The following is a 25835-nucleotide window of genomic DNA, read 5'->3' on the forward strand; positions in this document are numbered from 1 at the left end:
AGGGGGAAAGGGAATATACGGTTGCATCCATGGGAACCCCTGAAAAGGCTGGGTGCCCTAAACTGCAGCAGAGTAAGGCTGGTAAGTTGATGTCAATTGCCCTGATGTTGGTGGGGCAAGAGTCTCGATAATCACCCTCATCCTCCTTGACATCACTAAGGAAAGGAGCTGCTGTCCCTGTGGAAAAGCGTGAAGAGTGTGTTGATTGAGAAGTGGGTGAGACTTGGGACTCTTCCTGTCTGAGGAGTGGAGAATCTGGATTGTCAGATATAGCGAGGTCTGGCAGCTGTGTGAATATTCGTGGGTGATCTCTCCTCAGTGCTTGTGATGAGCATGGTGCCAAGGTGTGATATGGAAAAGAGTCAGCAGATGGCGCTGGAGATCTTTTCGGAGCCATAGCTTTGTTAGGAGTTTGCAACCCTGCCGGATTCTTTCTCAGAGCTGGGAGCTTCGGTGCCATGCGCAGCGTTGGGGCCGAGGCTTCACTGGAGCTGGCTGTTTTGCCGGTGTCGATGGCAGTGCCGATGGTGTCCTCGGCGCCGGAAAGGGACCTGGAGCCGCTGAGGAGGAAAAGGGCTCGCTTTGGTCCCCCACAACAAGAGGTGGCGCCGATAGCTGCTGTTTCGCCCTGGCACAATCCGAGACTTACTCTCGGGGCTGAGGTGGTCAGTCTAGGAGCAGCCTTATGCCTCTTGTCAGAGGCCGTTCGTACCACGGATCTAGCAGAGGACGGTGTTCCTGTGGTTTATGGCTCAGGAGCGGAGGGAGTGTCAGCCCGGCCAGAGGATGAGGGCGAGGGCAGTGAGGGTCGCCAGACGACCTTGCTGAGCGTGAGGGTCTCTCCAGTGAGGAGCAAGAACTGGGGTCCAATGCTGGTCGCAGGGACCTTTCCATGAGGAACAGTTTGAGTTTAAGGTCCTTGTCTTTCCTTGCTCTTGGCTTTAAGCCCAGGCAGGGGGAACATTTCTGGGAGATGTGTCTCTCTCCCAGGAAACGGATACACAGTGCATGGCCATCCATTACAGAGAAGGTGGCCCCACATGACACACACGCTTAAACCCGGAGGAGCCAGGCATAAGGGTGAAAACAAAAAAAGAATTTTTTTTTTTTTGAGGATGAAGGAGAAAAAAAGAAAATGAAGGAGCTAACTATGAGAGGGAAAAAACATGTAAGAGACTACCTAAATAACAAAGTGGGCTCTGCTAACTGTTCTGTTCCAGACTGCAGGTGGCAGAGAAGTAACTGAGGGTGGTTGGACTGCACAGCGTTATTTATACTACCCGCGCATAGCGCGGGGGCAGGAGGGGAAGGTTTGCATGTGCAGTCCAACGGGCACCGCTATTCAAGATCTCTTACTCCAGACACAAAGGCGCTGCTGCACCTACAGTGGAGCACCCATGGGGACATCACTGGAAGAAATGCGAATATGCAGATCCCTCTTGAAGAGCTCCAGTTACAGGTAAGCGACATTCATTTCGCCTTCAACTGGCTCTGCATATTCCCACTCATGGGAAATATTGATAAGCAATGCTGAGACTAACCTGGAGGTGGGAACAGAATAAAGACAGAAGCACTGCCTTGCCAAATCTAGCACCTACTCTAGAAGACAAATCCAGAGCACAGCGCTTGGTGAAGGTGTATACTGAAGTCCAGGTGGAAGATCTGCAGATCTCAGCTACTGGCATCTGCCTCAGACAAGTGAAAGTAGCCCCCACAGCTCTAGTAGAATGTGATTGAATTGAAGCAGGTACAGGAACTTTTGCTAGTGTGCAAAACTCAGCAATACATTTGCTTAATCCAGAGGGAAACTATGGGAAGAAACCGTATGCCCCATGTCGTTCTTAGCATATGAAACAAACAGTCCAGATGTTTTATAAAAACTCTTAGTTCTGACCAAATAATAGGTGAGAGCCCTTCAAGCATCCAGTGTATGAAGAACTGATTCTCTTAGAATGTTGCTCAGGGGAAAAATGGTAAATTAATAGAATAATGTGAAAATCAGACACCATCTTCAGTAAGAACTGAGGATCAGGTCTAAGGACTATCTTGTCCTTAAGAAAAGTAGTAGAAGGTGGATCTGCCACAGATACACTCTGCTGGCTGATGTCATTGCAATAATTAAGGCCTTTTTCATAGATAAATGATTAAACAAAATACTCAGCTAATGGCTTGAATGGAGATTTTACCACCGCGGTCAAAACCCAATTGAGGTCCCAGGAAGGGACAGAGTCTCTAATCGGAGGATACATATTGGAGAAACCTTCCAAAAAATTTTAACTGAAGCATAAACAGTGATCTACCATCAACTAAAGTATGATACACAGAGATGGCTGCCAAAAGGACTTTTAAAGAAGAGTTAGTCAATCCTTGATTTAAGTACATTAAGTAATCCAGAATACACGGAATAGAAGACGATAAAAGAACATGAGACTTCCTCTGCATCCATACCTGAAATCTGGACCACTTCAGATGATTACAAAGTGGTCCACTAGAAATTGCTGAGGGAACTATTAAGTCTTGCACAGATGAAGAACATGACTGCTCAAGCACAGAAAGAATCAAAAGTCCAATCGCTCATCATGACAGGTGAAGAAACTGTGGGGCTGGATAAAAAATCCTGTCCCTTTCCTGGGACATCTGGAGACAGAGGGAGATGCATAAAGATGCTGTCAGACAGCTGAAGGAGAACTATAAACCACTGCTGACATGGCCAGTCTGGGGCAATGAGTTTCCTGATACATCTTTCTTATCACCTACTGTACCAAGAAAAAGGGAGGCATAGACTTTTAGGCACATCAGACCCCTCCCCCAGTGCAGCAGGAAAGCATTTGACAGAGAAAGACTGTTCCTGCCTGCTCTGAAACAGAAACAAAGACATTTTCTGTTGAACCTCCTTCTGAACAGATCTACAATTGTCAACTCTACCTGGAAAATATGATCTGTACCAACTAATGCTTCAAGGTCCACTTGTGCATCTGATCTGTCTCTGCCGTTCTCCTCTGACAAATTCATTGCTATAGAATAAATGTCTTGGTGGATGCACTAATCCCACAGATTTACTGCCTCTACACACAAGGGGTGGAGCAAGCAGCCCCCTGCCTGTTGATATAATACACCACCAATAGACTATGTTACTACCTGTACAATATTTCCTTGCAGATGCAGAAGGAATGACCAGTGTCAGATGAACAGCTCTTAGTTCCGGTGCGTTGATGTGCAATATTCCTTCCTTAGAAGACCAGTGCCCTCAAATTGTTATGTGATTGGAGTATGCCCCCAACCATTGCTTGATGCATTTGAAGTCACTGTCCAGGATGGACCCAGAGGATTGAACTGCACACGCTTCAGCATGTTCATCTTGCTTTACTACCAATCTAGAGAGACTGATATTCTGAGGCCTGGTGATCAAGAACTGAAGACTGTCCCAACCTCGACTTTAGACCTGGGACATCCAGTGCTGCATAGGTCTCATTTTCAGATAGGCAAACAGTCTCATGTGGTAGCATGATCCTTTGTGTGGGGCAACTTTAATAGACATTGCCTCATTTTGAGAAATCTGTCCTCTGGCAGAAAAGATCTCCCATTTACTAAGTCGGCACTTACAAAAGGAATCCTTTGTTTAGGACAGACGATCAACTTTGGGATGTTAAGAAAAAAACTAGGTCTGCGAAAAGATCGGTTATGGTGACTATGTGGCTCAAAAGGTCCTCAGGCACAGCATCCTACAGTAGCCAAATCGTCCAAGTAAGGGTAAACAAAAATACCCTGATTCTTCAGATATGCCTCCACAATGGAGGGGCAATTAGTAAGTACCATGGGTGCTGTGGAAAGGCCAAGTGGAAGCACCTTCCAGAAATGGCAGCCAGCCACCACAATTCAAAGATACTTTACTTTTGATGGTTTTGACAAATTGCAATACAGAATCAAGTGTCCTTTAGATTAAGACTCGCGAGCCAATCCAGAACTGACAGCAAAAGGATTATGGAGGCCAGGGTCAACATATGGAACTGAAACTTCCAGATGTACTTGTTCAATTCCCTTAAGTCTAATATTGGTCAAAACCCTCCATCCTTCTTTTGAACCAGAAAATATTGGGAGCCTGACCCCTTCTGTAAGTGGGAACCCCCCAACTGCTTCTATCCAAAGCAACTTTCCCACTTCTGCAAGAAAAAGTGCTTTATGAGAGAAGTCCCTGAAGAGGGAGTCAGTCTTTTGAATTCCACAATCTTTAAGATCCATTGGTCTGAGGTAATCTGTCTCCATGTATGAATGAAGTGGGCTAGCCTGTCTCCAAAGGAAGGCGTAGAAAAGGGCTACTTCTAGATCTCGATCATCTCGTCAAAACTGAGACTTGGCATTTTGGGACAAGGGCACTGACAAAGCAGCGGACTCTTTGGATTTGGATCCTTGTTTGAAAGGCCTCTTTCTATAATGGCTCTGTGAGTCTGCAGTTTGTTGATATTGTTATCTGGTGACTGGACAAAGAGTAGGACATTAAAGGCCAGGAATAGTGCTGCTTTTGTTATTGGAAAGAGGAAGTGGAGGGCCTCATTTGAGTAGCTGGGATCAACCCCAGAGACTGAGCTGTTGATCTCATGTCTTTTAGTTTTTCTAATAAATTGTCAGTTTTGTCACTAAAGAGACTCTCCCTTTCAAAAGGGTGATCTTCCAGCATACTTGTAGTGTCCATACCTAGAGAGAAGGATTGACGCATCCTGATAGTCATGACTATCTGGCAATGCTCTGGCAGCAGAGTCCAAAGCATCAAAGGAGGTGCTGAGGTAAAGTTTGGCTACATTCTGATCCTCCAATAAGATGATGTTGGCCAACCTTCTCCTGATGTCAGGCAAGTCCTGGAACAAAGGCAACATTTTCCCCCATAGATGGAATTAATAATGTGCCATGACTGCCTGATAATTGACCACTTCAGTACAAAGGGATGAGGAGAACACCCCTCTCTTCAGTGAATCAGTCTTTTCCCCCTCTTTCACTTGGAGTAGAGTTTGGTTTTCCCAATCCTGCCCTATTGCTGGCAGCAGCCACTACCAGCAAATTGGGGACTGGGTAGGTATGGAAATAAGAGAATCCTTCAGAAGGTATCTGTTATAGTTTGTTCTCCTTCTTAGAGGTGAGTTGACAAGAGACAGGATTGGACCATACAGATTTGGCCAGCTGTAACCACCCATCCAGGATGGTGAGTGATATCCTATACTCAGTGCTATTGCCAAGCATATCAGATACCGGTTGGGAAGTCTCTTCCACAGGGAGACTCAAAGTGGACACCATATGATCCACCACATCATGGAAGTGCACAGCATTCTTGAAAGGAGAGGAGGCAGGAGCCACTCCCCAAAAAGTTCATCCAGTGATAGGTCAGGCTCAAAGTCTATTTCTAAATGTTCCTGTCCAAAGACAGGAACTCTCTCTTTGTCAGTCTCCTGAGACAGAGTATCAGGAATCACTGTCTGTAGTGTCAACTGATCCAGGTGAGTCGAGTCAGAGGATCTTTAAGTTTTCAGATTCTTTGTAGATAAAATGTCACCTTTCCATCCAAGTGGAGGATAAATGAAGAGGTCCCGAGGAGGCTCCCAATAAGGCAACAGGCCCTGAATTTCCAGTCTCTCCAAAAACTGAGGGTTGGGAACATGCCAACAGGGCGTACACCAAAGGGTGGTCCAAACTTCACTACAGGTCTCTGCATTCTTCCTCTCTCCTTCTTCTGGAAGGTTCCATGTCAGGATGTGAGAAAATACATACTGGGGAGACCCTGTAGGAGTCCTAAGAGGAGGGATTAGGAATTGCTCTGGGGAAGAATCATCAACTAGTTTCTTCTTCCTAACAGGAAATGAAGATGACGAACCTGGAACCAAGGAAACATCTCCTCTTAGGCACTGTGTGCTTTATGTCTGAATGTGAGCCATGCACTGGAGCCAAAAGGTGAACTTGGACTGCCACAGTGACAGAACTTTCTGGAACTGAGGAAGTAGCTGGAAACAAAACAGAGACCGGGTCAAGAAACAACAGCGGAGCTGAAGAATTGGACATCATCTGATCCGTGGGCTCATCACCTTAGTAGCTGAAGGTGGAATAGATCTTTGCTTCAGAATCATGGTTGCCCTATCAGAATCAAATGGATCCGATAGCTCTTATGAGCAGGAAGTGACATTGCTAACATTGGCGGTTTTGCTTCTATCCTTTTTCCTTGGTGCCGCAGGATCTGAGACTGAAGGTACTGATGGCCCTAGTTCAGAGGCACTGCTTACATCCATCCTCCAGGATCCGGAAATGACCCTGGTCCTACAGCCACAGGGATTATGTCAGAATCAGATTGCTCTGAGGCATGAGGTACAACACTGGAGAGGGTGGCTGAACTGGTCCTTGACTTTTCTTCTGGAACCAGGATGGTTGGATCCAACCATGCTACCCTTGGTTTGGACGTGTATTGGCTCAGAAGGATTGACTGAGGAAGCACAGGAACTGAGTCTGGGCCCAATAGGTGCTGTGGCTTCTTGGAACCCTTCAGCTGACCAGAACCAATGGAGGACCCCAGAGCCAAGGCTGACTCTTTAGACATTGGAGCTGAAGTCTGAATAGGTCCACAGGGCCCAACCCTGAGGGCTTCCTTAAGCAGAAAGAGATGCAGACGAGTCTCCGTGTCCTTATAGTCTCTGGGGGATGAAAGTCTGGCAGACTGAACATCCAGAAGGTGAGCGGCCTTCTCCCAGATACTTCAGGCACTGCATGTAGTCATTTGATATCAAGAACACAGCCAGGCAGGAAGCGCGCATCTTAAACCTTGGCTTTTTAGATTTTTCATTTTCACCACCCTGAAATCGGAGAGACACCCTAACTATTTATTGACTTACTATAAACCAGTGGTTCTTAACCTATTTATCACTCTGGGCCACACATGCGGCCCACAATATGTTACCTGGGCCGCAGATTGAGAACCACAGCATGTCCCCGCACGAACCCTTTCCCCACAAACCCCTATCACCAGTGCCTCCTGCCCAAAGACCCCTCCACACAGTGGGGCCAGGAGTGGAGCCCTGGGTGGTGGGTCAAGCGGCAGGGACTCTGGACCCTACTGTGCAGGGCTGGGCAGAAGCCCCAACCCTGGACCTGACCACGTGGGGGTGAGTGGCAGGGCAGCTGGGTGGCAGCCTAGACCCTGATCCTGCAGAGCTGGCCGGCAGCCCCAACCCCGGAGCCAGCTGGCGACCCCAACCCCACAGGCCAGGAGCCCAAACCCTGCATCAGGCAGCCAGGAACCCAGACCCTGCACTGGACGGCCTTTAGCACACAGCTGGGCCGCATGCGGCCCAATGGGTTGAGAACCGCTGCTATAAGCTGTCTCCAACGATCTTGGTAGAAACAAGACTCTGGCTTCAAAGACAAGAGGGGTTTGCATCTGTCCTGCCAGGTGGTTGGAAAAAACTGAGGTGGGGAGGGCGCTCCACCCACTACATGGCCTTGCCCTCCGTGTGTCAGGATGTTCAGGGGAGGGGTTGGGGTGCGAGAGCACTCTAGCTGAGACTGCTAGAAGAGGGGTTTACTGCAAGGCCCCACAAGGTGATGCAGTACCCATAATCTGTAGAGCCCTTGAGAAAGAACTGTGGTTCTTTAGATGTGTTGTCTACACAGATTCCACTCATGACCTGCATGTGTCCCATGAGCACAAGATTAGAGTCTTTCCGACCAGCAGTGTTTGCTGGGGCCACACCTATGCCTTCCTACCCACGTTCCCCCACCCCCACCCCAGGTCCTTCATCATCCATAATTTCAGAGGACTAGGACTCTGTAGCAGCAGAGAAGGAGGGCAGGTTAGAATCTTTGTGGCCAATACATTTCAAAGAACCAGTTACTATCAGTAAGTAACCATTCAATCTTCTTTGAGGGATTGTCCATGTGGATCCCACTCTTGGTAACTAACAGAGTTGTCTATTTTCTGGGAAGTGGGTATAAGAAATCCTATTTCATCCCATATGACACCCAATCTGAAAACATGTACAAGGTAATAGTGAGTGGTAATGGTAGACTGATTTCCACACAGGTGCTCTACATATTTCAGGTATGGAAACATTCCCCAAAAAGGCACGCTGCCTCTACCATAAGTGGAATGAGCTCTAATATGACTGAATGAATCCTGTATGACTAACTAACAACAAGTTATTATGCTGCTGGAGACCCACTTGGATGATCTCTGTGGTTTAAATCAGTATATGTACCCAGCAGACATCATATGGACATGTCCTCCTGCCTGAGTCTGAGGAGGACTGCATCAATTTCTCCCACAGCAAGACTCCTCTTAGAATTAGTAGGGGAAGCAAAAGTGGATGGGAACCTGGGAGGCAGTGACCATGAGATGGTCAAGTTCAGGATCCTGACACAAGGAAGAAAGGAAAGCAGCAGAATACGGACCCTGGACTTCAGAAAAGCAGACTTTGACTCCCTCAGGGAACTGATGGGCAAGATCCCCTGGGAGAATAACATGAGGGGGAAAGGAGTCCAGGAGAGCTGGCTGTATTTTAAAGAATCCTTATTGAGGTTACAGGGACAAACCATCCCGATGTGTAGAAAGAATAGTAAATATGGCAGGCGACCAGCTTGGTTTAACAGTGAAATCCTTGCTGATCTTAAATACAAAAAAGAAGCTTACAAGAAGTGGAAGATTGGACAAATGACCAGGGATGCGTATAAAAATATTGCTCGGGCATGCAGAAGTGAAATCAGGAAGGCCAAATCACACCTGGAGTTGCAGCTAGCAAGAGATATTAAGAGTAACAAGAAGGGTTTCTTCAGGTATATTAGCAACAAGAAGAAAGTCAAGGATAGTGTGGGCCCCTGACTGAATGAGGGAGGCAACCTAGTGAGAAAGGATGTGGAAAAAGCTAATGTACTTAATGCTTTTTTTGCCTCTGTCTTCACGAACAAGGTCAGCTCCCAGACTACTCCATTGGGCAGCACAGCATGGGGAAGAGGTGACCAGCCCTCTGTGGAGAAAGAAGTGGTTCGGGACTATTTAGAAAAGCTGGATGTGCACAAGTCCATGGGGCCGGATGCGTTGCATCCGAGAGTGCTAAAGGAGTTGGCGGGTGTGATTGCAGAGCCATTGGCCATTATCTTTGAAAACTCATGGCGATTGGGGGAGGTCCCAGCCGACTGGAAAAAGGCTAATGTAGTGCCCATCTTTAAAAAAGGGAAGGAGGAGGATCCTGGGAACTACAGGCCAGTCAGCCTCACCTCAGTCCCTGGAAAAATCATGGAGCAGGTCCTCAAGGAATCAATTCTGAAGCACTTAGAGGAGAGGAAAGTCATCAGGAACAGTCAGCATGGCTTCACCAAGGGCAAGTCATGCCTGACTAATCTAATTGCCTTCTATGACGAGATAACTGGTTCTGTGGATGAAGGGAAAGCAGTGGACATGTTGTTCCTTGACTTTAGCAAAGCTTTTGACACTGTCTCCCATAGTATTCTTGCCAGCAAGTTAAAGAAGTATGGGCTGGGTGAATGGACTATAAGGTGGATAGAAAGCTGGCTAGATTGTCGGGCTCAACGGGTAGTGATCAATGGCTCCATGTCTAGTTGGTAGCCGGTATCAAGTGGCGTGCCCCAAGGGTCGGTCCTGGGGCCGGTTTTGTTCAATATCTTCATAAATGATCTGGAGGATGGTGTGGATTGCACCCTCAGCAAGTTTGCAGATGACACTAAACTGGGAGGTGAGGTAGATACGCTGGAGGGTAGGGATAGGATACAGAGGGACCTAGACAAATTGGAGGACTGGGCCAAAAGAAATCTGATGAGGTTCAACAAGGACAAGTGCAGAGTCCTGCACTTAGGAAGGAAGAATCCAATGCACCACTACAGACTAGGGACAGAATGGCTCGGCAGCAGTTCTGCAGAAAAGGACCTAGGGGTTACAGTGGACGAGAAGCTGGATATGAGTCAACAGTTGCCAAGAAGGCCAATGGCATTTTGGGATGTATAAATAGGGGCATTGCCAGCAGATCGAGGGACGTGATCGTTCCCCTCTATTCGACACTGGTGAGGCCTCATCTGGAGTACTCTGTCCAGTTTTGGGCCCCACACTATAAGAAGGATGTGGAAAAATTGGAAAGAGTCCAGCGGAGGGCAAAAAAATGATTAGGGGACTGGAACACATGACTTATGAGGAGAGGCTGAGGGAACTGGGGATGTTTAGTCTACAGAAGAGAAGAATGAGGGGGGATTTGATAGCTGCTTTCAACTACCTGAAAGGGGGTTTCAAAGAGGATGGCTCTAGACTGTTCTCAGTGGTAGCAGATGACAGAACAAGGAGTAATGGTCTCAAGTTGCAGTGGGGGAGATTTAGGCTGGATATTAGGAAAAACTTTTTCACTAGGAGGGTGGTGAAACACTGGAATGCGTTACCTAGGGAGGTGGTGGAATCTCCTTCCTTAGAAGTTTTTAAGGTCAGGCTTGACAAAGCCCTGGCTGGGATGATTTAATTGGGGATCGGTCCTGCTTTGAGCAGGGGGTTGGACTAGATGACCTCCTGAGGTCCCTTCCAACCCTGATAGTCTATGATTCTATAATTCCTCGCCTCCCTGGGTGTACTTGCAGAAAGAATGACACGTGGAAAGAACACCACATCAGGCACTGAGAGTATCCATTCTTGATAGGCACTGCAGCATCACACATGGACGGGTCATAAATCCTGGTGACCTTGCTTCTGCTATGATCTTAAGTATCCTTGTCTAGTGGGGGTGGGGATGGGATAAGGGGGCCCTAAGCTAAATAAAATGTAAGCTATATATAAAATATTTATATGTGATTAAACGAAACAACTGCTAACTATACTAAATCCTACACTACCGAGGATTGTCTTGAAGCCATGGGTAGTCGGAAGGTATTGAGCCCACTCCACCCTTTATATCTGCAGAAGGGGGGATGTAAGGGCACCTCGGACATAGTGTCCATTGGGGTTGCACCTATTAGTCAAAAATAATCTGATCTTAGGCACCTGAGGTGCATGTACACGAAGAATGGATTCTGTGTGGACAATCACTCGGAGAAGAAGATATTCTTAAAAATAAAAAGTCAATGGAATCCATTACTGGAACATAAGAAAGGAGACCAACTACAGGAAAGAACCAACTCAAATTTTGAAGGAAGTCTAACCTGTCAGCTTACCATTTCCAGAGGAGTACAGAAACAAGCAACAAACTGCTCACAGTTATGGGTTCTAATTTTAAGAAGTGCTGAATTTGCAACTCCACTTCAACTAAGTTGTGGGTGATCAGCATTTCAGAACATAAAGCCCTATCTTTTTAAATATAGTGGAAGTAATTGCAACAGGCTTAGCCAAAAGGAAGTCAAAGAATATATGGCACATACAAGTGCAATGCAAGATATTAATTATTCATTGTTTTAGCACGAAGAGATGAAAAAACCTTTAAAAAAAGTAATGGGCAGAAGAAAGCTAGAGCATTTATGGCCTATAGGATTTCCCACCCCCCCAATAAGAAGCATACAACTCAGAAAGCAAACCTGCAATTGCTGAGTTTTAGCTAAGTGAGCGGGTAAACATGGAACCCTGACGGTATGAAGGAATACCTATTTTTGCACATCTCACAATTAGATCATTCATACTTAGCAGTTACTTTTAGTGGGTCTATTCAATGAATTACTGATATCTGGGATTCATTTTTCCTGGATTTGGGACAGACACACAATCACAGAAAACCTGTGACAGCTGTTAGCCCTCAGTATTTTCCTTCTCCTCAAATGTAATCCTTATCTTGTATTTTAGGATCAATCTGACTACCTCTGACAAACTTATTTTACTTCAAATGCAGGAGAGACAGCTGGTTTGTCTGGTTTGGTTCAAGGGCTTGACATTCAGTTCATACACATTCAGTTCATGCTCAGCAGCTCTAGACATGGTGACAGTTCACAAAAACTATTTGAGATTCAAATAATCCAAATAATCCAAATTAGAGTATCTGTGTGTGCTCTAAATGGCAGTTTGCTGCCCCAATTTGCTTCTCACAGTGAGAAGAGTTAGAACACAAATCAGAGTATTTCCTCTAAAAATCAGCTATAAGTGGGTGGTTGGTTCTAGAAAACCAAGCTATAAGTTGGTTCTAGAAAACCAACAAAAACAACCGTAATAGCACATAGGACCAAAATTGCCCATGGGTTCTTCTTCTTCTAGAAGTCAAATAAATGCTTCAAGGTATATCAGGAAATGTTCTTAAAGGGACTATGTAAAATTGACACCTTTTTGTTTAATAGATCAGCCTCTTGTGGGTAATCAGTAGGATCTATTTATTTTAACAGGCAAAGCAAATTTTACTTCTTTTCACTCCTGTTAGTACTATGAGAGAATGAATTAAGGTTCCCTTCTGCCTCGTGCATCATGCATGGAGTTGTTAACTAATTTCCGGTTGCAGAGCCTTTATTCATGTCAGAGCTAGAAACAACACAAACTGGACTTTCAGATCCCTGAGTTTAGAGGGTGGGCAGCCTGGCAGTTGCCTCCTGAGCACCCCTTGTGGCCTGACATCGTTCTGCGGCACCCACCTTTGTTTCCTTGTCAATGAGATAACATTGAGTTCCCTTTGGTAGCCCCACAAAGAGAAGCCATACACTCTGCTTTACATCAGCGCTTTGCTCTTTAATGGAGCCTTCTGGAAAAGTACTTTAACAACAGTTTACAGGCTCTTATCTCAGAACCCAGCCAAAACTTAAAAGTCCTAAAACAAAAAATCTCTGGTTCCAGCAACAGTCCCTTCTGTAAGGCCTCAGGCTTGCTCAGGGTCTCTCTCAAACCTCCCGGCCTGGAGAGTTTTGCAGTATTTTGCCTGCCTTTTCAGTCTCTTTCAGTGCTCCCCCTGCCTAGAACAGCTTCTCTCTCTCTGGAGTTCTCTGTTGCTCTTATATAATGGAATCACCTGATCCCTCTGAGGTGTGCCTGCTTAGTAACTAGAGTTGGCTGGCCCCAAGCTTCTAGCCCTTAAAGGGGTACAGATAAACTGTCTCACTGTTACGACTAGCAGAACAGACTAGCAGATGAATGGACAAACACACACATGCACCCAGGCACGTGGGATTTTCAAAAATGCCAAATTGACTTAGGAGTACAAGGTCCACTGAAAGTGAAAAGTTTTTGTAAATCCTAACAAACAGCTAATACTTGTAACCTATGCAAACATATGGAAATCATATAGTACACCTCAAAAATGCTTTTTTAGAGCCACTTTTCACTCTATAATCATAATTTAAAATCTGTTTTGTAAGAAAAAATAAATCAGAAATGAATTCTACTTTAATTAGAGGTTGTATTCACATATCACAATACATTTTGACAGACTTACCAGGTTTCCTACTGAAAGCACATCGTGGAACTGTTTAGTCATTGGATAATATTCCATGGCCATAAACAGCGTGTTTAAAACAATGCAGATGGTAATAGCAAGATCAACAAATGGATCCATCACAATCAAACTCACAAAATGTTTTACTTTTAACCAAGGAGCCCAACAGTCCCAGATCAAGAAAGTGTTGGCAAATTTATACCAGCATGGTGGGCATTTTTGCCTGGATTCTTCAAGTTCTGGAGGAAGAGAAAAGTGTAAAAACAAAGTGAAGACAAATATCTACTGATTCCACTCTTTATTTTTATATCTCAATTTAAGGTTTAAAAGTGGGGAAAAGGCCAATGAAAACTATGGGTTGAAATTTGCAAACTAAATTCAAATTTTTAAGCCTTGCGTACTTTGAGGCTTACCTTTTAGGGCGTGGCATGAGATGTGTGAATGAGGTATTGAGTCATTCTAATCAGTCAATGAAAATATTTGAATCAGGAAAACAATGGTACAAGTAGCAATACTAGCAGTTGGGGATGCTACAGTGCTCGAAACAAGAATATGGTAATGGGTTCAAGAGGTAGATTGGAGAAGCCTTGTTAGGTTTTGAGTATGGTATTAATGTTGCAGGTGTAGACGGCGTAGGAACAGAAAAGGGACCTGGAGGAAATAGGCTTAAATTTATCTTAATTGAAAAAACTTCTGTTTTCTTTTGAGTTTCTCTTTTAAATTAAATAAGTAAATTAACAAAAATCGAAAAGTTCTTTCATTCTTAGACCAAAATGTTTCAAAACCAGCCTCCAATACTTCAATCCATTCCGAAATCTACATTACCTACTTGCATGAAAAAAAAAAAAACCAACAACAAAAACCAACAGGAAAATAGGGCTGGATTAACTTCACTGAGGTTTTGTAAACCTTTCGAACTATTTTGGGGAGTTGCAAACCTAGGTTAGTTAATTTCACTAACATTTTCTTCCTATTAGTTTAATCCACGTTTTTTACTTTCAAGAATATATTTAATTAGAAGAAACAAACATTTTCCAGTTAACAGGAATCTTGTGCAAATTATTAGGAGCAGACATCATCCCACAACAATAACTAGGCTAACAGAAGTGGATGACCAATGTAAAGCAGATACGCTTTAATCTATTTCGAATAATTTTTTCTTCCCCTCTATTCCTCCTATCATTTTCACTGTATCCAATTTTCACTATGTTCATTTGTTTTTAATAGGATATTTCTTCTCTGCCCCTCTTTTTAGTCTCCCCAATGACAACCATAAACTTAACACCTTTCTAAGCAAAGTAAATTCACCCATCTGTGGTTTTGTTTGTGTTTTTTTAAACGCACCTTCCATTGTGTTTGTGAGTATGCTGGCTATACTCATTGCTCTGTGCCTTATAGTTGGATCTTCCAGCAAATCCATTGATATTTTATAAGAACTTGACCTCCTCTTCTTTATTTCTATTCCTGAAGTGGTGCTCTGCAAATTAGATATAAATTACACTAAATTCAGAAATATTATAAGCAGACACCGAACATTTCTATAATGAATCTGAGCTCCAAGGAATTCATGCTACATGCACCTTCATATTTATGCAATGTATTATGTCAGACTTTTATTTGTAACAATCTACCACATTCAAAAAGTATTGTTCAGTTATTTCCAAAGTGTATTTCTGGACACTACTACTACGGATAACTTGTACAGCACTTCACATTTTTAAAGTGCTACACAAACATTAACTAATTAATTCTGAAATCAGTATTATTATTAACCCCATCTTGCAGATAGGAAAATCGTAAAAGAAAGAGGTTAAGCAGTGTGGCCAAGGTAACACAGCAAGTCAATGGCAGAGCTGGAATCAGAAGTCTGGAGATTTCTGGCTCCCAGTTCCAGGCTTAGTGCACTAGATAAAACTGTCTCACTTTACCCTCTATTTCCAGACTGGATCAAAATGGAAGATACGCACGGAAACTAAAATCTCATGTAACCTAACTTTATGTAATAATTATTTTCCTCTCAACTGAAATTTGTAAAAAGTCTGTCAGTCTATTACTGCACTCATGACTAGGGCTTCGTGTTTGTTACGGAGGTCGCGGAAGTCCTGGATTCCGTGACTTTCTGCAAATTCCATGACTTCTGCAGCGACCGGTGTGGCTGACCCCAGGGCCGCCCAAACAGCTGGCCCCAGGGACAGCCATACCTGCTGCTGCTGGAGTGGCTCCACAGCCAACTGCACTGGTACTGCTGGCATGGCCCCGCGGCAGCCAGAGCAGCCGCTGCTTGGTGGCCCCTGGCAGCTGGTGCCACCTGTCCCACACCAAAGAAGCGCCTCCCCCTCACCCCCAGAGCAGTGCCCCTCCCACCCAGCTAAGATTTAGTCAGGGGTATATAGTGCAAGTCATGGACAGGTCACGGGCCATGGATTTTTGTTTATTGCACGTGACCTTTCCATGATTTTTATTAAAAATATCCATGACTAAATTGCAGCCTTAGTCATGACTGATTCTTCTTATGAGATATTCACTGTAAAGGGTATCAACTCAAATTCAATTACCAATAAAAGTCTGACTGAACTGAACCCAAGCATGCCAATTTATTTTTAAGTAAGTAAGGGTAGGGACGATGAATCTTGAAATTAACAGCCTGAAGGTATACACGTACTTGCAATCACACCCTGCATATACACATAAAGAGACACTGTGTGTGTACAAGCATGTCTGAAAATTTCTACACTAAAATAAATAAATATTTCTAAGAAAATAAAATGATAACACGTGGAGTGCATGATAAGGCTCACATTAAATTGATATAATTCTCTAATGGTCTGATTTTCTGAATAAGAGTTCTGGAAAAAAAATATTCCATTCCAAGGCTTAGTGCACTAGATTAAATGGTCTCACTTTACCCTCTATTTCCAGACTGGATCAAAATGCAAGATACGCATGGAAACTAAAATCTCATGTAAGCTAACTTTATGTAATAGTTATTTTCCTCTCAACTGAAATTTGTAAAAAGTTGTAAAAAGACATTCACAAAATGTCTGTGGATACAACAAGGAGCAGTTTATTGTTTTGTATTGTTTGAAATGATAGCTGACAGGGTGGACAGATTTTCCCAACTTTACCTGTTATAACATGCCGCATATGCACTTTCAAAAGATATGCACAGATTCTAGCATTTGGGATGGGGCCATTGCAGGTTGGATTTCATGGTTACGGCCTTCTAACTAATTATGATCCTGTCCATCCACCTCACACATGCACAGTGACACACACCTCCTTCCCTCCTATGGACTCTGATGGCCTAAAAGCTCTCCTCCCTGGTTTCAGGATCCTGTCAGAGGGTCCTGGTGTTATGGGATTCTGCTGGACCTTGGTGCTGTTGCTACCTGTAAAGATTTCCTTTCACTAGAGAAAACCCAGGATGAGGTTCTCCAGAACACATTGCACACTAGATCCCTTTGTTCATCCTTCTGTCCCTATTAAAATTGGGCATGCTTCTAGGCAGTGTAACCTTAGTGCGAGAAATTTAATCAGAGCATTTCTGAGATCAAGAAAAGAGGCTCACTAGAACTTCTGGATCTCTCAATAGGATCCTAAAAGCTTGTGGGGTGGGCTCTATGTGTATGACCACACATATTTGTACACAGACACGGGGAGAGAGAGAGAGGAAAGTCAGGGGCTAGTAAGAAGTTTGTCAGGAAACAGAGACAGAGGGAGTTTGAGAGTGAAGGAAATAATTGGATGTAATGAGAAAAAGGGAAGGAGGGAATACACTAAATGTTTAGGAAGCCAAATGTCTGAATTTTGGGTCCTGAAACAGAACTAAAAGTAACACATTATTTATGCTACTCAGTATTCAGTTCTGTACCCCTCCTTACTACATATGTAGAAACTAAATGTTCATATTTTGCACATTCAATAAATTTGGTATTTCAGCCTATTAGTTCAGAGTGTGTTTGCAAGTACATGTAGTAAGTTCCAGATGAATATATAAAATCATTTTAGACCTATTTTATTATACTAAAAGTTATTGCAGGATGCAGTAACATTCACAGTTTGGCCAACCAGGGATCATTCCCAAAGTATTCCATTCTGTAGAAACACAGGCTGATGCAGTAACAAAAGGCCATCATGCCTGAACTATTTAAAACTTCCTTACATTGTCATCAGTAGTTGGTTTATCTATTATCACCTCTGGCAGAAGCTGTCCAGTAGGCGACAAGAGTGACGTTTGTACACCAACCAAGGAAACCACACCATTGCAGTCCACAGTACTGTGCATCTTCCCATTCACTGGAAGCCTCCTTGATGACCTACTGCCTTGACTAATGTTACTATTGTGCCGTTCATGTCTGAGTGGCACAAAAAGAGAACCTCTTCTGCTATCATTTTCTTCAAAAGTGCTATGTTCATCATCAGCAAAGTCATTTTCTGATCCTACATCCTTTACTCGACCTCTGAAGCTGAAAAGACTCGTTCTGCTGTTGCGTCTTGGGGAAAACAGGGAGTCACGAATGCTCAGCAAAGACTGTAGGAAAAGATAATTAAACTTATTATTTGAAAATTGTAAATATATAAAAACACATGTCAAGGTAAAACCAATTAACATGCCCTAAAAAGTCTTCTCAACCAGATTTAAAAAACACACATACATTTCTGGGGTTGAAATAAAACAGAGAAAGAGTACAGACATGAGCCCAGAGATCACTGTTCATCGGAGTTGCTAAATTTAAACCAAAAAGTAATTATCTGAAAAAATCTGCATTAGGCTATGTTACCTATTCTGAGTATCTGGTAAACCAAGATTTCTGGAAATTCTAGAGACCTATTTGTACTATGCATCCAGGAGGTGAATGCATGGCTGGGCAGATGGTGTCACCAAGAGGACTTCAGCTTCCTTGACCATGGGGTGTTCTGGAAAAAACAGCTGAGCGGAGATGGGGTCCACCTGTTGAGGAAGGGGTAGAGTATCTCTGATACAGACTGGCTAACCTAGTGAGGGAGGGCTTTAAACTAGGTTCATCAGGGGATGGAGACAAAAATCAACAGGTAAGTTCAAGACATGGAGCCCTGGGAGGGCCAGAATCTGGGGGGGAACATGGACCATTATAGCAGGGACAAGGGAGAGACAAGAGGGAACATAGAGGGGTAATCAAATCAGTATCTTAGATATCTGTATATTAATGCAAGAAGTATGGGGAACAAACAGGAAGAACTAGAAATACTAATGAACAAACAGAACTATGACATAGCTGGCATCACAGAGACTTGGTGGGATAATACACATGGCTGGATTATTGGTATTGAAAGGTACAACTTGCTCATGAAGGGCAGGCAGGGAAAAAAGAGAAGAGGTGTTGCTTTGTATATCAAAGATGTATAAACTTGAACTGAGGTTGAGACGGAAATAGGAGACAGACTTGTTGAAAGGATAAGGTAAGGGTACTGGGTAAGGATAAAGGGGGTAAAAAACAAGGGTGTTGTCATGGTAGGGGTCTACTGTAGACCACCTAACAAGAAAGAAGAGGTGAATGGGGCTTTGTTAAACTACTAACAAAATCATCCAAAGCACAGAACTAGGTGGTGATAGGGAACTTCAACTACCCAAACATCTGTTGGAAAAATAATACAGCAGGGCACAGATTATCCAACAAGTTGGAGACAATTTTTTATTTCGGAAGGTGGAGAAAGCTACTAGGGGAGAGGCTATTCTAGATTTGATTTTGACAAATAGAGAGGAACTAGTTGAGAATTTAAAAATGGAAGGCAGCTTGGGTGAAAGTCATCATGAAATGGTAGAGTGCATGATTCTAAGGAATGGTAGGAAGGAAAACTGCACAATAAAGATAATGGATTTCAAAAAGGCAGACTTTAGCAAACTCAGGGAGTTGGTAAGTAAGTTCTCATGGGAAGCAAGTCTAAGAGGAAAAACAGTTTGAGAGAACTGGCAGTTTTTCGAAGTGACATTATTAAAGACACAAGAGCAAACTATCCCACTATGTAGCGAATATAGGAAGTACCGAAAGAGACCATCCTGGCTTAACCAGAAGATCTTCAAGGATCTGAAACTCAAAAAAAAGGAGTCGTACAAAAAGTGGAAACTAGGTCAAATTACAAAGGATGACTATAAATAATAATCATGTAGGGACAAAATTAGAAAGGCCAAGACACAAAATGAGATTAAACTGGCTAGAGACATGAAGGGTAACAGGAAAACATTCTACAAATACATTAGAAGCAAAAGGAAGACCAAAGACAGGGTAGGCCCATTACTTAATGAGGGGGGGAAAGACAACAACAGAAAATGTGGAAATGGCAGAAGTGCTAAATGACTTTTTTGATAATGAAACAAATAAGTAGTCATTTGCCTACACTGAAAAGATAATAAGGTGATAAGTAACGGTCAACATGGATTTGTCAAAAACAAATAGTGTCAAACCAAACTAATAGCTTTCTTTGACAGAGTAACAAGCTCTGTGGATGGGGGGAAGTAGTAGATGTGGTATATCTTGACTTTAGTAAGTCTTTTGATACGGTCTTGCAAGACCTTCTCATAAACAAACTAGGGAAATACAGCATAAATGGAGCTACTATAAGGTGGATATATAACTGCTTGGAAAACCATTCCCAGAGAATAGTTATCAGTGGTTCACAGTCAAGCTGGAAGAGCATATCAGGCATGGTCCCGCAGGGATTGGTCCTGAGTCTGGTTCTGTTCAATACTTTCATGAATGATTTAGATAATGGCATAGAGAGTACACATAAAGTTTGCGGATGACATCAAGCTGGGAGGGGTTGCAAGTGCTTTGGAGGATGGGATTAAAGTTCAAAATGATCTGGACTAACGTGATAAATGGTCTGAAGTAAACAGGATGAAATGCAAAAAGGATAAATGCAAAATACTCCACTTAGGAAGAAACAATCAATTGCACACATACAAAATGGGAAATGATTGCCTAGGAAGGAGTACTGTGGAAAGGGATCTGGGGGTTATAGTGGATCACAAGCTAAATATGAGTCAACAGTGTAACACTGCTGCAAAAAACTGAACACCATTCTGGACTATATTAGCAGGCGTATTGTAAATAAGACATGTGAAGTCATTCTACCACTTTACTCCACGCTGATATGGCCTCAGCTGGAATTGTGTGGCCAGTTCTGGGTGCCACTTTTCAGGAAAGATGTAGACAAATTGGAGAAAGTCCAGAGAAGAGCAAGAAAAATAATAGAAAACATGACTTATGAAGAAAGATTGAAAAAAAAAATGGTTTGTTTAGTCTGGAGAAAAGAAAACTGAGTGGGAGACTTGATAATTGTTTTCAAGTACATAAAAGGTTGTTAGCTGAAATAGCTGTTCATTCTCTGGAAGTGAAAAGATGCATACAGCATTACAGTAAAGTGGTAACTGAATGATGAAAAAAGAGAAAACAAATCACCTTTCTAGGTATACTGCACTGAATTACTTCAATATGAAAAATGCATACATTTCCATCATTCCGTGAACCTTTACAGTATTATAAATTTGTGTATAATGAATATGGACTCATTAAAATAAAAACAAAAAGAAGAAGAATTGACAATGTTATTGACTACTAGCATTAAATACTACTACATCATCCTAGACCACAAGGACCCTAGAGCAGCAAGAATGAACAATTCCTTTTAATGTATATGAAAGCACAGGTTAGGAGGTTTTAGCTGTGAGTAAATGTAGATTTAAGTGGCAAGTAGTGCACATTTATATTATCATAACATCAAGATATTGAACAGCTGTTTTATTGATATTATTTTGGGGAATGTTTTCAGGGTTTACTAAGTAACAAAAACTTTCCCTTAATTATCCCTCTCTTTTACAATCATGCAGTTTAGTCACAATGCTGTGCCTTGTATATTACTACAATCTCCATGTCAAACAGATCACTGTGCTAAAAAAATTACAATTGCTTTAGTTATAACAGTACCTGGTGGGGGGAAGCGAAACGCTTTTCATATGTCAGTCTATTCCCTTCCAAAGAGAAACGGAAACCTTTCCTTCTGATACTGCCTTCTGAATCAGATTTGGGAAGCTTTTCATCATCCAACTTGTCCTCTCCTCCAGAAAGCTCTCTCTGTCTTCTTTTCTTCCTTCTGTTTCTCCTTTCTTTAGCACTCTTTGAGCTCAACTTCGATGTTTGTGAAGAACTCTCTGAGAGCCCACAAATCCTATCTTCGCCACTGAAATCTCTTAACTCAGCAGCCGCTTCTGCTATTGCCTGGCATACGAAAAGGTTGACAACTTATTAAAACACTAAAATATCAAATATGCATTTAACTACCAAATCCTTTACTACTTACTATAAAAAGCATTGCTCTTTTAAAACAGCGTACCTTGTTTTCCCAAATTTACTCCAAGTGGCTTTTATGTATATGGCCAAATCCTACTCATTTCTGCAAAAAATGTCACTTGAAATAATTAGTAAATGCTAAGTAAGTGAGGAGAACAGGATGAAGCCCATAATGTATTAGGGAAGTGCTGGTCACAACTTTGTAGCTAAGAGATTGAGTCCATGTTTTACATTTAAAGCATGGACTCAATCTCTTTTCTCTGTATGATAAATACAGCATCTCCTCCCCACATCAGCATTTGCATACTGGATTTAAAGAGTATTTTCTGAGAAATGATTAATATTAATTCAAACTTGTATCCTTTAAGAAATTTAGTATCTCTCTTAGTATTTTCTTTGTCCTGAATGATGTTAACAATGGGAAAAATACAGAAATTCAAGCTCCCCATACAGTTAAAATTAATCGAAACCTTATGCATAGACTATATTTGAAGAAATCAGCTTGTAATTAAGCTACATTTGCAGCTTTGTATCTAGTTGTATATATCTAAATTGTATGTAATTTTTATTATTATAAATAATACAGACACGTTACGTAACTCTTAGGTGGACACTGAGATATCAAAGGAAACTCAAGTAATCACCATCATTCCTCTACAGCTAATTTTGATTAAATCAATTCTATCTGTTACAATGAGTCAGGAAGTAAAAGGAAGACTGCATACATGTCAAGAATTCTCACTGGTTGATTAAGTAGTCCCACTGTCTCTGTTCTTTAAAGTTTCTCAAAAAGAACAGGAGTACTTGGGGCACCTTAGAGACTAAAATTTATTTGAGCATAAGCTTTCGCGGGCTACAGCCCACTTCATCGGATGCATGCTGTGGAAAACACAGTAGGAAGATTTTATATACACAGAGAACATGAAACAATGGGTGTTACCATACACACTATAATGAGAGTGATCAATTAAGGTGAGCTATTACCAGCAGGAGAGGGTAAAAAAAAAAAAATCCAAAAAACCCCCAACCTTTTGTAGTGATAATCAAGATGGGCCATTTCCAGCAGTTGACAAGAACGTGTGAGAACAGTGTGGGGGGAAAATAAACATGGGGAAATAGTTTTACTTTGTGTAATGACACATCCACTCCCAGTCTTTATTCAAGCCTAAGTTAATGGTGTCCAGTTTGCAAATTAATTCCAATTCAGCAGTCTCTCGTTGGAGTCTGGTTTTGAAGTTTTTTTGTTGTAATATTGCGACTTTTAGGTCTGTAATCGAGTGACCAGACAGACTGAAGTGTTCTCCGACTAGTTTTTGAATGTTATCATTCTTGACGTCTGACTTGTGTCCATTTATTCTTTTACGTAGAGATTGTCCTGTTTGGCCAATGTACGTGGCAGAGGGGCATTGCTGGCACATGATGGCATATATCACATTGGTAGATGTGCAGGTGAACGAGCCTCTGATAGCGTGGCTGATGTGATTAGGCCCTATGATGGTGCCCCCTGAATAAATATGTGGACACAGTTGGCAACGGACTTTGTTGCAAGGATAGGTTCCTGGGTTAGTGGTTTTGTTGTGTGGTGTGTGGTTGCTGGTGAGTATTTGCTTCAGGATGGAGGGCTGTCTGTAAGCAAGCACTGCCTGTCTCCCAAGATCTGTGAGAGTGATGGGTCGTCCTTCAGGATAGGTTGTAGATCCTTGATGATGCATTGGAGAGGTTTTAGTTGGGGGCTGAAGGTGATGGCTAGTGGCGTTTTGTTATTTTCTTCGTTGGGCCTGTCCTGTAGCAGGTGACTTCTGGGTACTCTTCTGGCTCTGTCATTCTGTTTCTTCACTTCAGCAGGTGGGTATTGTAGTTGTAAGAATGCTTGAAGTCACCTACTACAGGACAAGCCCAACAAAGAAAGTAACAGAACGCCACTAGCCGTCACCTTCAGTCCCCAACTAAAACCTCTCCAGCACATCATCAAAGATCTACAACCTAACCTGAAGGATGACCCATCACTCTCACAGATCTTGGGAGACAGGCCAGTCCTTGCCTACAGACAGCCCCCCAACCTGAAGAAAATACTCACCAGCAATCACACACCACACAACAAAAACACTAATCCAGGAACCTATCCTTGCAACAAAGCCCGTTACCAACTGTGTCCATATATCTATTCAGGGGACACCATCACAGGGCCTAATCACATCAGCCACACTATCAGAGGCTCGTTCACCTGCACATCTACCAATGTGATATATGCCATCATGTGCCAGCAATGTCCCTCTGCCACGTACATTGGCCAAACTGGACAGTCTCTATGTAAAAGAATAAATGGTCACAAATCAGACGTCAAGAATGATAACATTCAAAAACCAGTCGGAGAACACTTTAATCTGTCTGGTCACTCGATTACAGACCTAAAAGTCGCAATATTACAACAAAAAAACTTCAAAACCAGACTCCAACGAGAGACTGCTGAATTGGAATTAATTTGCAAACTGGACACCATTAACTTAGGCTTGAATAAAGACTGGGAGTGGATGTGTCATTACACAAAGTAAAACTATTTCCCCATGTTTATTTTCCCCCCACACTGTTCTCACACGTTCTTGTCAACTGCTGGAAATGGCCCATCTTGATTATCACTACAAAAGGTTGGGGGGTTTTTGGGTTTTTTTTTTTTTTACCCTCTCCTGCTGGTAATAGCTCACCTTAATTGATCACTCTCATTATAGTGTGTATGGTAACACCCATTGTCTCATGTTCTCTGTGTATATGAAATCTTCCTACTGTGTTTTCCACAGCATGCATCCGATGAAGTGGGCTGTAGCCCACGAAAGCTTATGCTCAAATAAATTTGTTAGTCTCTAAGGTGCCACAAGTACTCCGGTTCTTTTTGCAGATACAGACTAACACGGCTGCTACTCTGAAACCTGTCATTATTAACATTTCTGTCGCTGCATACTAGCTTGAGTCCCCAGGACACTGCTTTCTTAGCTCCACTATCCATTCAGGCAACACTGCTGGAGGAACTGAGGCAGGTTCATAGAGGGAGCTCTTAAAGCAGAGACTTTTGGACGCAGAGAATGGGCTCACCTTGCCCTCCCTCCCACCATGCTCCCTCTCCCCCCTCCCCCCCCACACTTCACACAGCACTGGTCTCACTAACACAGCCTACTAAACCAATCAGTCCATTTCAAATTAAGGGTCAGATTCACCAATACACTTCAAATGCAAAGCAACTGTAAACCAATTTAACTGGTTGGTGCAGTCTGGTTTCTTTGCACTGCTCTGGTATACTGGTGGATGTCCTTAAAAAGTTTTAAAAAATGATTTAGGTTTGATATTACATATATTTAATTCATTGGACATATAGGATGGTATAATACCTTTAAAGTTTCTTGTTTAGTATGTTCATCTATGACATTTTAGATTACTTTTTAAAAAGTACATTCCCGGACAAAAAGCCACTTTAAAGTGGAATAAACGCTGAGAGTAAATATCAGTAATTTAAAGGCAAAAAACATTACAGTGATGTTGTAATTACCCCAAAATCAAGTAGTATAAACTCAGGAAATCCAGAATTAAGATTACTGTAAAAAGAAATCCAAACATAGTAAGATAGGAAATGTACACTTAGGGCACCCAAACAACCGCAATTCGTTTTTTGCTCATTTTGAATCTCCATTAACACTTAAAAGTTTAGAAATTTCTTCAATGATAGACCCATTCTTAGGTGTATCTCACATGTACTATCACAACAAATCTGACATTGGTTAAAAAAGTGGAAGCTTTGTTGTTTTCCTAGTTTCTACTAAATTATATACTATGTTTCACTAATTTATGTATGCAATGTTACATTTTTAGGTAAAAGAACAATAATGTATGGATACAGATACCTGAGCTTCTTCTTGTTGCTTTTTCAGCTGTTCAAGCATCTGCTGAAATTCTGTCTCCTTCTGCTTTGCTTCTTCTAGGGTTGCTTGATTCTGTTCTTCATAGGCCATGGCAACAACAGCCAGGATCAAGTTAATCAGATAGAAAGAACCCAGGAAAATCACCAGAACAAAAAATATCATGTATGTTTTGCCAGCAGCACGTAGAGTCTGGGGGGGGGGGGGAAAGGGGGGAGAATGATACAACTGATTAATTTGAGAAT

General features: G+C 42.5%; 2 protein-coding genes across 3 annotated transcripts in view; one reads left to right on the forward strand and one right to left on the reverse strand.

Annotated features, from left to right (window-relative positions):
* The window catches only part of LOC141995939 (uncharacterized), a 181444-nt gene that overhangs the window by 141505 nt on the left and 14104 nt on the right, over positions 1-25835 (forward strand). The window contains exon 7 of one of the 2 annotated variants that reach the window (XR_012641443.1): positions 25654-25770. The exons of the other annotated variant lie outside the window; for it this stretch is intronic. The gene's annotated coding sequence lies outside the window, so the exon portion shown is untranslated. Of the gene's footprint in view, positions 1-25653; positions 25771-25835 lie in introns of those variants that run through there. 2 annotated transcript variants of the gene reach the window in all.
* Positions 1-25835, reverse strand: part of LOC141995938 (sodium channel protein type 2 subunit alpha-like) — a 286439-nt gene that overhangs the window by 86001 nt on the left and 174603 nt on the right. The window contains exons 12-16 of the mRNA XM_074967488.1: positions 25576-25782; positions 21323-21613; positions 17521-17889; positions 14703-14835; positions 13359-13597 (exon numbers count right to left, since the gene is read on the reverse strand). Of these exons, the coding sequence (XP_074823589.1) occupies positions 13359-13597; positions 14703-14835; positions 17521-17889; positions 21323-21613; positions 25576-25782 (1239 nt within the window). The remainder of the gene's footprint in view (positions 1-13358; positions 13598-14702; positions 14836-17520; positions 17890-21322; positions 21614-25575; positions 25783-25835) is intronic.

Source organism: Natator depressus, chromosome 11 (assembly GCF_965152275.1).
Source record: "Natator depressus isolate rNatDep1 chromosome 11, rNatDep2.hap1, whole genome shotgun sequence".
Lineage (NCBI taxonomy): Eukaryota > Metazoa > Chordata > Testudines > Cheloniidae > Natator > Natator depressus.